Source organism: Sciurus carolinensis, chromosome 4 (assembly GCF_902686445.1).
Source record: "Sciurus carolinensis chromosome 4, mSciCar1.2, whole genome shotgun sequence".
In the NCBI taxonomy this organism is placed as follows: domain Eukaryota; kingdom Metazoa; phylum Chordata; class Mammalia; order Rodentia; family Sciuridae; genus Sciurus; species Sciurus carolinensis.
In genome coordinates, this window is record NC_062216.1 from 166,401,016 (window position 1) to 166,411,578 (window position 10,563).

The window sequence follows — 10,563 nt, forward strand, 5'->3', positions numbered from 1 at the left end:
GAGGTTGAGGCACCCAGCCCTGTCTGTCCCACAGAAGAGCTGAGCTGTTCCTCTTCCTCAGTCGCAAGTATGACCAGCCTCTTGTTTGCTGAGTTGGCTGCCGGAGAGGAGAATGGGGTTCTGCTGCTTCTTTGCCATTGGCATCATCTCTCAGGCAGGTTGTTTGCCAAGGGCCAAAAGCTCTGCAGCCAGATGCACCTCAGTGTGAATCTTGGCTCTATCCACCATCAGTTGTCCTTCTTAACCTCCCTGAGCCTCAGTTTCCTCATCCATAGAATGGGAAGAAAGCCCTGCCTCTCCACGACGCTTGCAGGTGATAAGGGGTGTTTGGGAAGAGCCTGGAACAGTGTCCGGAAAATGAAGCTGGGTGCCCTCACCCCTTTGCAACGTGCCTCTTGGTCATTTGGGGTTTGTGTCTGGTTCTCTTTTGCCGGTTAGTTGCGACATGAACAGTGAGAGAGGCAGTGGGACTCTTCACCCAGACCTAGACCTTCCATGTTCTTGGGAAAATGGACCATAATGCGCCTGGGAATCGTGCGCACTCAAAGCTGCTTAGCTGGAGCTGCGAGGTAGAGGAAGAGCAGAGGTGGGGGCTTGGGAGACGAAGGGACCAATCCAGCCCCATGGAAAGGAACCGCGAGCGACTGGAAGCCCCCGCCCCTCCTCTGTTCTCTTACCGCCCCCGTCTGCCCGGCTGCCTCCTGCCTCCCCTGCCTGCGCCAGGTCCCCAGCTGGCGCCAGCCTTTCTCCCACAATCTAACCCGGGGGACCTGTCTCTCCCTCATGCCTCCCACTCCTGCCAGCTGCCTCCGCCTGTCCCTTCTTCCCAAGGTCCATGCTGTAATCCCCACTGGAAGTGACACATGGTGGCTGAGGCCCATCACTCTGTCACCACCTGTGTAGGGTGGCTCCTTTCTGGACTCACTGCCAGCTCAGGTCTTTCATCAGACCTGGGGGAGACAGCTGGCCTCCCTGGCTTGCCTGCTCAGAGACACCTCTCAGCTTCCCTGTCTCCGTGGCCTCAGTCCATAGCTCTCCCTGCCTGGGAAACAGGAGTCAGGAAAAATAAGACCTCCTTTTGTGGAAGGTACCTAAGAGATTATGGGGTTCACAGGTGTCAGCAGGGGCCAGCTCTGATCCACAGGAAGTTGCCTCTAGCATGACACTGCAGGAGCGAAAGCTGCATCCAGGCTCTGTTGGAAGGAGATCTGTGATCCACTAGCAATGTCTGCCATGAATGGAGTTTTATGAATGACCATCCTCCACCTGGACCTGATCTACATTTTATCTTTATTTTTTCAGGGCACTGAAATAGATGTGGGGGAGGGGAGCACACAGGCACGCGTACACACACACACACACACACACACACACACACAGATAGATATAAAGCTATCAATCATCAAGTGCAATCTTTCCCTAAGCGAAGACCTGTGCAGTATGGAGATGAGGGATGCTAGATGGAGCCTGGACACAGAATAAGAAACCCGACTCCTGCTACTGAAAGAGATTTTCCCTTTATAATCCTTTTGCTTCCACTCAAGCCAGAAGTTTCCATTTGGTCTTCATCTAGTTCTCCCCTCTATGCTGAACTGAGATAACAGATTTCCATCAGACAAAGGATTTAAATATTATTTTGTTTTATTGTTTTTACTTTTTACGATTACCTTTTATTTACAGTGAACCCCGTTTTTCCCATTTACAGAAGCAGTATTTTCTTTAAATAAATGAATTCGAACAAAAATCCTGAAATGGTTTATAGAAAACATATCATGAAAAGAGTAAAGACACAGTGAGGTCATTAAGAGAGAAAGAAATTCACGAATGACCAGGACTTGAGAAAGAGAACTTCCCAAGGATTCTGCAAAGCCGCGGCGGGTAATGGGGTGACCAATCTGTTTCCATTCTGGGCATAAGGAAACTGAATGCAGAGAGGTTTGCTATTTTTCCCCAGGACACACAACAGAGTGCGAATGCGGAGCTCAGGTGCGACCAGGCCAGGACCGAGGAATCCGGCAGCCCAGGACACACAGCATCTTATGGCAGGAGGTGGGAAATGATATGGGGTTGATTAAGCCCTTTCCACGGTGAAGACCCAGGACTCACGCAGCCTCAAAACAGGGGAGCTTAAAGAAACAGAAATCCTGACGGATGGTCAAGAGCGCCCTGTGTCAGGATCCCACTGCCCTCTGCTCACGTGGTTCCACTCCTCCCTCCGGGTTCCTGGGAGCCTCATTCATAAGCACCTGCTCCCAGAGGCCGCCCCTCTTCCCCAACTTCAGACTGAGACATCATCTGATTGGCTAGATCAGACCGGGTCTCTCTGATTGGACAGAGTTTCAACCTATGGGTGTGCTTGTGTTCAGGTACCCAATCAGCTGCGAGCAGGACCTATAAGCGCAGGCTCTGCGCTAGGCTCAGCCAGCTGGGATCTCGGTTTTGTTTCTGCCCTATGGAGGTGTGAGGCTGTGATCACCACGGTGTGACCAGTGCCCAGGCAGAGGGCAGAGAAGCCGAGGTGTGGCAGGAGCACTGGGAAGGAAGGGGCCCGTTGTGTGGGAGGGGTTGGCTGCGCCTCTTGCTGGGGCGCGTTCGGCCGCTGTGCTGGCAGCCCGGCCTTCATCAGTTCATCCAGGGAGTGCGGTGGAGTGCGAGGTACTGTGTCAAGTGCAGTGAAAGGCACTGAGGTCGCACTTTCCAGGAGCTGTCCCTCTGGAGGTCAGCTAGTCTGCAGAGCAGGACCCTCAGCCTGAGCGCAGGGTGGGAGGGGCCCAGGCGCCGTACCCCGGGGCAGCGTCAGGGTTTGCCTTCCAGCAGCCTCCCTTGCGAGTCTGTGAGGCCACTGTGGAAAGATCCGGCCGCATCCACTCTGCAGGGCCTGTTGTCCATACTTGGGCCACAGATTTAGGATGCAGTCAGCAAGCATTCTGGGCTCAGGAGAGAGCCCAAGAATAAGTGACAGGGCCTCTTTTCCAGCCACCTCCTGTTCCTAAGAGTTTCCTTCCAGCATGGAATCTGGAAGTTGGGGCACATTCAGGCAGGCAGTGTTTCCCCCCAGGGGGCAGAACTGGCATGTGAAGGATGAGGCAGAGACCACAAACTTTGGGAGCACAAAGGAGCTCCAAGTGGCTCAGTAGGACCCTGGTGAGGGTCCAGTAGGGAATGTCCTAATATGATGCTGGAGGGAAAAGTGCAGACCAAGAACTGGTGCTGGGCAATGGGGAGCCATGGCAGGGTTTTGAGCAGGGGAGGGACCTGGCTATATTTGAATTTGGGAAACACACTCAAGTTGTCCTGTGGAGGACGGGTAGCAGGGGCAGGACTGCGGCAGGAGGCCCATTGAAGAGGTTGGGCTGAAGACCCCTAGAGAGCCCTGAGGACAAACCCCTGCAGGATGGTGGAGAGGCAGCGCTTCAGAATCAGCTCACAACTCCATGGTTAAAGAGGAGGAGGGGAGGCTGGCCCAGATCCTGGCTCGGGCGGTGGGACCAGGGAGCAGCAATTGAGTGTGTGTGGCTGGGTGGGGCAGCTGGGCACCAAGTGTCCTCAGCAGTGTGTTGTCCTCAAGGACAGAACTGCCCCTCCATCAGGCCTGGTGCAGGGGTTGGCTGCCCTCCAGCACTGGCCGTCTGGCTACACCAGGTGAGCTGGGTCCTGATTCTGGAGTTCTTGGAGGGACAGGTAGGCATCAGTGTTCAGGGCCAGGCAAGAGGTAGGGGCCCTGACCTCCCCTTGCCCAGGGGCCCTGGCCAGCTGCAGGCCGGCTCCTGGCCCAGGGTTGGGGGCAGGGCCCTCCCTCCCAGCCTCTCCCAGGACTAGCTCCAGGGAGGCCTGGGAACCCACCAGGTGAGGGGCTGCCGGGGCAGGAGGTCCCAGGGCTGGGGGCCCCAGTCTTGGGGGACTCCCTCCAGCAGGGAGGGGGGCAGCCTCTCTTTGCTGGCCTCGCAGCTCCCAAGGGCAGTGTTGGGGGAGCTCGGGCCTCCAAGGAGGCTGGGTGAGAAGAGCAGCAGGTCATCCCCGGGCGGGAAGGTGCAGTAGGCGTCGTCGTCCCCTGACGCGGGCGGCAGGGGCGGCGAGGGCGACCCCGCGGGCACGCCGGGCCCGCCCTCTTCGGGCTCCTCCTCCGCACAGGGGTCGAAGGTGAAGTACACCTGACAGGCCTCAATCTCCAGGGCGTCCGGGAGGTGGAAGAAGAAGTAGCCCTGGTTGGTGAAGCAGCTGGTCTGCGAACGGCCGCTGGGCGAGGGCGAGGTCGCCTTGTCCTGCTGCAGCAGGAGCAGCTGAGCGGCCTTGGCATCCCTGTCCAGCACTTCCAGCGGAGAGATCTCGGGCGCGGGGCCGCCGGTGTTGAAGGAGGACGAGGGCAGGGGCGAGGAGAGCCACTTCTGCCGGGAGGAAGGCCAGCGCAGGGGTGAGCCTCACGGCCCGTGGCCGCCACCTCCACCGCCTGTCCCACTGCCCCCCAGGAAGCCCTCCCAGGGCTCTGCACAGGCCTGGTTCCCAAGGGCCCAGGGGACTTGCACGGCGGAGTGACCGTTCTTTGAGCACCCGCTTGTATCCAGCTAAGTGTGGGGACCCAGTGGAGAACAGGATGCCCAGTGCCCAGTGGGGCCAGGCCCGAGTGTCTGAGTCAACCAGTCCCCCAGCATAATGGCAGAAGGGCCTGGTCCCATCGCAGGCCAGCTGGGACAGAGCTGGAACCTGGGAAACGTCCTTGTGGAAACGTCTTCGGTGGGGGACGGCGTGCCCCCAGTTTTCTTCTCCCTCCCAGTGCCCCGCAGACAGAAGCGAGTGCCCGTCAGCAGGTCTGAGATGCCCAGGAGCCACAGTGGGGAGGCCCAGCTTCCAGCCCCAATCCTGGCACTGCCTGACTGTGACCCCAGGCAGGCCACTACGCCTCTCTGGGCCTGTTTCCACAGTGGTCGGCCACCCCCTCCTGACCCCTCACTGCTACCTGTTAGGTCAACAAAGAGGTGTCGGGTGAGAAAGTGGAGGAGGAGAACCTGGGCACGGGGTGGAGTGCAGGCTGCGAGGCCAGGGCCTCCGGGGGGAGTCAGAGGACCCAACAGCCCTCCGTCCTGGGCGCCCTCCGCCGTCTGCCCTGCCCAGGACGGTGCCCGAGGGCCCAGACCGGCTCTTTCAGATGGAACGGCGGAGCAGGGAGGGGCTGAGCTCTGCCCGCGGCCACCCTAGACTGGGCGCAGCTGCTGAGGAGGCCTCCCTGGTCCTGGCCTCCTAGGGGAGTCCCCGCCCCAGGGATGCCCTCCTGGCTCCCCCTCCAGGAAGGAGCCGCCTCGCGCCCGAGCACGTCCTCGGCCCTTGGACTCAGGACTCCAGCTGGACGAGGCGCGGGGCGTGCTTGGGACAGTCCTCTGCTGTGTCCCTGGCACGGCCAGCGGGACTTGCCCGGCTGCCATCGATGAGACCTGTCGGCCTCAAGAGCTGAGGGAGGAGCTGCAGAGCCGGGTCCCCACACCCGCCTCCAGCCTCGGTGGCAAGGCAGCCTGGGAGCGTTCTAGACGCAGGGGCCTGGTCAGTCCCGAGAGGACAGCACACGGCCGCTCGTGACGGCGGGTCGGCCTGGCCCTCTGGCCCTCTCTGCCTCTGACCTCCTGAGCTGGGGACCCACCATCGGGAGCCCCTCCCAGCCCCTGGGCTCCTGAAGCAGCTGGGGGCTGCGGAGGCAGAGGACAGGCCACAGGTGAAGCTCGAGCGTCCCCACTCTGCCCCGCCTTTTCAAAGAAATCATGTTTTGTGACTCGGGTGACTGGGGACTTACTAATGTCTGTGAGAAGTGACAGAGGCTGCCCAGGGTCGGGGCTGGCAGCAGGCAGTGTTCCCAGGCGGTACACACACCCTGTTTTCTCCCCACTTCCCAGGCAAGGAAACTGTGGCACAGAGAGGTTCTACAACATGTCCAAGGTCACACAGCCAGGGGGTGCTGGAGCCGGGATTAAAACCCTGGCAGCGTGGGGGGGACAGATGGGGACAGGGGTCTGCACCTGTGCGGGGCTGCACTCTGGGCACTGTCTCCTCTCACTGGGGCAAACCCCCTACTGCTGTGCCACCTCCCCACCCCACTGCCCCCGGGGCAGCCCACGCCTCCGCTCCTACCTGCAGGTCTCCTCCGTGCTGGGAGCTCAGCTGGGAGAAGAACTCTGAGGGGTCTGGGATGCGACACTTCAGAACCTTCTTCAGCCTGAACCAGGGAGAGGAAGGAGGGTGAGGATGGGAAGGGGACGCAGTGTCCCCTGCCAGCAGCCCACGGCTCTGAGGGCAAGGCACAGGAATGGCCACCAGAGAAGGTCCCTGATCTCAAGGCGCTGACATGCTGACGAGGAGACAGACACAAACCAAGTGTGCCATGTTACCACCCACTCCATGGAGCAGAGCGCCACTCAAGAGGACACGGGGTGGCAGAGACCACACAAACCAGAGTGGTCAGGGTGGAGATGGCCGGAGCGGAGCGAGGCATGAGAAGGGAAATAGGAGGGAGGCTTCCTAGTCAGGGCTGCCATGGATGGTGGTACAGGTTGTGCACTGTCTGAGGGCATCTGGCTTTGGTGGGTGGCTCGGACAGTGAGTGGGGGCTGAATTCCAGCCATGTTGCTTCCCAAGCTGTGCCAGAGATCTGTATGCATCTGCCTGGAGAAGAGGGCGCTGTTTTCTGATTTGCGTGAATGTTCCAAATGGCTGGCAGAGGGCCTGGACTGTCGGGGTGCACTCAGTGGAAAGTCTCTGAAGAGTGTTGGAGCATGATGCAGGAATGGACCAAAGGGACTGAGAATGTCAGAGCCCCCACACAGGGCCTGCGTCAGGAGAGTTGGGCTTCCCCCCCAGCCTCACTACTAACTGGCTGTGTGATCTTGGGCGGGTAGGCTGACTTCTCTGGGCCATCCTTGCACTGACTAAAGTGCAGTGGCAGCCCCGACTCACTGCCTTCCCGGGATGGTGGAGAATTGAGAGGCTGATGCCAATGGACACATTCTGCACACAGTGAAGTGCTGTCTCTCCTTTCAGCAGGACCAGGGCTGACCTTGGGTCACCTCCTCACTGCCCTGCCCTCTGCCAGGGCACCTTCCACACAGCAGCGAGAACCACAGCTAACAACGCTGGTCCCATCTTGCTTTTGCAAAAACCAGGCTACCAGGCACACAGTGCCGGTCACATCCTTGCTGTGGTCTTGAGGACCCCAGAGAACAATGCTGCCCACGTCCAGGTTCAAGGCCAGCTTCCATCCGGGTTCTGGCTACGCAGGCCTCCTGGCCCCATGTTCCTGGAGTCCCTCCCTTCTTCCTACCCCAGGACCTTGGCACCTGCCGTCTCTGCCTGCAGGGCTCCTGTCCCCTCTGCCCCACCTGGGAAGCTCCTCCTTCAGATTCCAAGGACATCAGCTCCTCTGGGACACCAGCCCCCAGCCAAGGTCCCTCTCCCTGTCACCTGCTCCGTCATGGTTGTCATGGTGTGTCATTGTCCCTTCCTCTCTGACTGCTCTGTGGGCTGGGACCCAGGCCTGCAGCGTGCTCCCAGGACAGAGCGGGTCGGGGCATAGACTGCACAGATGAGTGACCCCACGGGCACCGAAGGACCTCAGGACCCAGCGCCGGGCTCAGGGTGCTCCCTGGCGGCCGCGGCCTCCCCGCCCCTCCTTGGGCCCAGTTGCAGGGAACAGCCAGGCGTGGTCAGCCGACTGGGGAGCAGGTGCGGTGGGCCCAGGGCAGGGCCGCCTGGCCGGGGCAGCGTGCCGGGCGAGAGCGCGAGGGAACGGGGACCTTCTTACCAGGGCCCGAGGTACCGGCAGTGGGCCAGGAAGTAGACGGAGGCCACGAAGCCCGCGACTGCCCCCAGGCCCAGGACGGCGTGGCTGAGCCAGGGCAGCGGCAGGGTGTCCTTCCCAGGGGCTGCCAGGTGGGAGAGAAGCGGGAGGGCGGCTGGAGAGCACCCGGCGACCACCAGGCGGCCTGGGCCGGGGGCCGGGACCCGCTGAAGGCCCGCCAGGAAGCCGGACGTGGTGCCCCTCGGGCCGCGGGTCTGGCTCGCGCTTTCCAGGAGTGACGGTGGCTGAGCGCCACAGGGTCCCAGCCACCCGCAGGCCCCGCAGGCCGTGGCCTCCCTTCCCCTTGGTGAGCCCACAGCCGCACCCAGGGGGCTAACAGGTGGACGGGGCCGAGCTCGCTGCCCCAGCCCGCTGCCCCTACCTGCGGGCCTCGTCCTGAAGGCCAGGGGCTGGCTCCAGGGGCTCCACACCGTGTGGTCACCGCGCTGGGGCCGGACCCGCACCTGCAGCTCATACTGGGTGTCGGGGGCGAGCGTCTCCAGGCAGATCCATTGCTGCGGCTGCTTCAGGCTCAGCAGGGGGGCCTCCTGGGCAGGGACAGGGCAGTGAGCCCGGAGGGGTCCCCTGCCCGTGTCCCGGCCCGTGGCGCGGCCAGGAGGCTGAGCCAAGCAGCACCCTCCTTGACCGGCCGCCTCCCTCCCCGACCCTCCCAATGGCTCCCCGACGGCCCAGCTGCTGGGGCCCCAAGTCCCAGGGGCACCGACCCCCCAAAGGCCCCACACTAGCCACCTGCCCCTCAGTGTCCCCCTGAGGTCACTGGGCCCCTCTGCTGGGGTCTCAGCTCCATGAGGAAGGGGCGTCTCCACGGGCGTCCACACGCCTCCCACGCCTCTTGCTCTCCTTCCTGTCCCCCAGACTCAGGGCTGTGTCCTGCCTTTGAGTGGCAGGTGTCCCGGCCCCTTGGGCTTCCCACTCGCCCTTGCCCATCGACGTCCCCGTCTGCATTCCGCCCTCCCGGGGATGTTCCAGAGAGTGGGCGCTCCCCAGCCCCGCCTCCCGCTCTCCCGCAGCCTGCAGCACCCAGTAGGTGCTCAGTAAACAAGTGCTGAGCGGGGTCAAGTGCGTAGAGGCCGCGGCCCCGTGGACAGGACGCTCTGGAGCGCGGAGAGCCACTGCGCTGCCTCTGAAGCCGCCCGGGGTGCGGACACACTCAGCCGCCGCCCGGCCGGGGCTGAAGGACCTCACTGCGCTGGAGGACAGCCGGGCCGTGGACATGGCCAGGCCAGGGAGGCACGGGGTGGGGCCTGGGCCACCTCCTCACCTCCCAGCGGTGGCCCGGGGACCGCGTGCGGACCTCAAACTCCAGGTAGGACTCGACGTAGTGGGAGACCAGGGAGGTGCGCCAGGTCACGTTGCACCTGTGGGTCCCAACGGAGAGGACGCGGAGGGAGTGGGGGGCCAAAAGGCGCACTGGGGACGGGAGAGAGGAAGGGCCGCTGGTGCTCCGGATGGTGACCGGAGACCAGCCTCCGACCTCCCTCCCCTCCCGAGCCCGGGGCCTCCCCCTCCTCCCGGCCTCCGCCGCCGGCCGCCTGGGACACTGGTATCTGCCTTGGGCTCTTCCTTCTCTGTCCCGCCCCCCAGCCCCACTGAGGGCAGGGACTCTGATGTGCTCGGTGCCCAGGTGCCTGGAATAACCCCTGGTCCTGGGTGAAATGCCCGCTAGCCGTCGGCCGCCCTTCTCTGCCCTGAGCTCGCCTGGAGGGATTCCTGGCCCCTCAGTGTGTTGAATGCCTTGGCCGCCGCGGGACCTGAGGCTCATGTGACCGAGGCCTTCACGGGGCGCTGGCCACACGCCCACAGCTTCCCCACGGCTCAGAGACCCCCCACCCGGACCCTGTGCCCAGGGGGTCCTGGCTCTCTGCAGAGGAGGGGACCAGGCTCGGCCGGTTAGATCCCACCCGGTCAAGGCCAGCTGCAGCCTGAGCCGCCTGGTTCTCTCCACCCCAGCTCTTCCCAGGAGATGTCCCCGAAGTGCAGGCAGGGGACAGGCCTTGGTCACAGCAGAGGTGCAGGCCGCGGGCCAGGGCGGCGGGAGCTGAGGGTCAGACACGGGGAGACGGAGGAGGTGCCCAGCCCCGCACCGCGCCTCACTCACGGCTCTCGAAGGGCTTGAAGGCCTGGGTCTTGGCCAGGTGCCACTGCCCGTCCTGCCAGCACATCACGCTGACGTTGACGATGTCCACCGAGTTCAGGGGCTGAGACTGCAGGGAAGGAGGGCAGGGGTGGCTGGGGTCACTTCCCCGGGAACGGCAGCAAGGCCCCCACACAGGTCCCCAGTGGGCATAGCGTCCAGTCCCAGGGGCCACGCTTTCCTCGGCGCCCCTGCGGCCACATTTTCCCATCCCCTGACCCTCCAGAATACACACAGCCAACCGTGGCTGGAAAATGTGGTCTGGGCACCCCTGATGCCCGCCCCTGCTGGCACAGAGACAGCCATGTGCCCACAAGGGGCGGCCCAGTGACTGTGAAAAACCCAGGCCAGTAGCCCCAGAACCAGGATGTCCCAGCTGCGCTGCTCCGTGGCTGTGTGACCCTGGCTGTGTGACCCTGGGCAGCGAGGACACCTCTCTGAACTTTCTTGGTGAGCAGGACGGGGACAGGGCTGGGGGCGGCTCACTGCTCGCACGGTCACAGCCCGTCCCAGGTGCTCGGGCCTCCTGAGAACCTTCCGGCGCTGCCCTCGTCACTCCCGCTTCACAGGAGGGGAAGCAGCTGGACCTGCC

The 10,563-nt window shown here is 62.8% G+C and overlaps 1 protein-coding gene across 1 annotated transcript in view; it reads right to left on the minus strand.

Moving 5' to 3' along the window:
• Window positions 1–1,632: 1,632 nt before the first annotated feature.
• The window catches only part of Il2rb (interleukin 2 receptor subunit beta), a 16,970-nt gene continuing 8,039 nt past the window's right edge, over window positions 1,633–10,563 (minus strand). Inside the window, 7 exon segments of the mRNA XM_047547898.1 lie at window positions 1,633–3,875; window positions 3,878–4,385; window positions 6,115–6,199; window positions 7,781–7,901; window positions 8,199–8,364; window positions 9,099–9,247; window positions 9,936–10,041. Of these exon segments, the coding sequence (XP_047403854.1) occupies window positions 3,634–3,875; window positions 3,878–4,385; window positions 6,115–6,199; window positions 7,781–7,901; window positions 8,199–8,364; window positions 9,099–9,247; window positions 9,936–10,041 (1,377 nt within the window). The 3' untranslated portion in view covers window positions 1,633–3,633.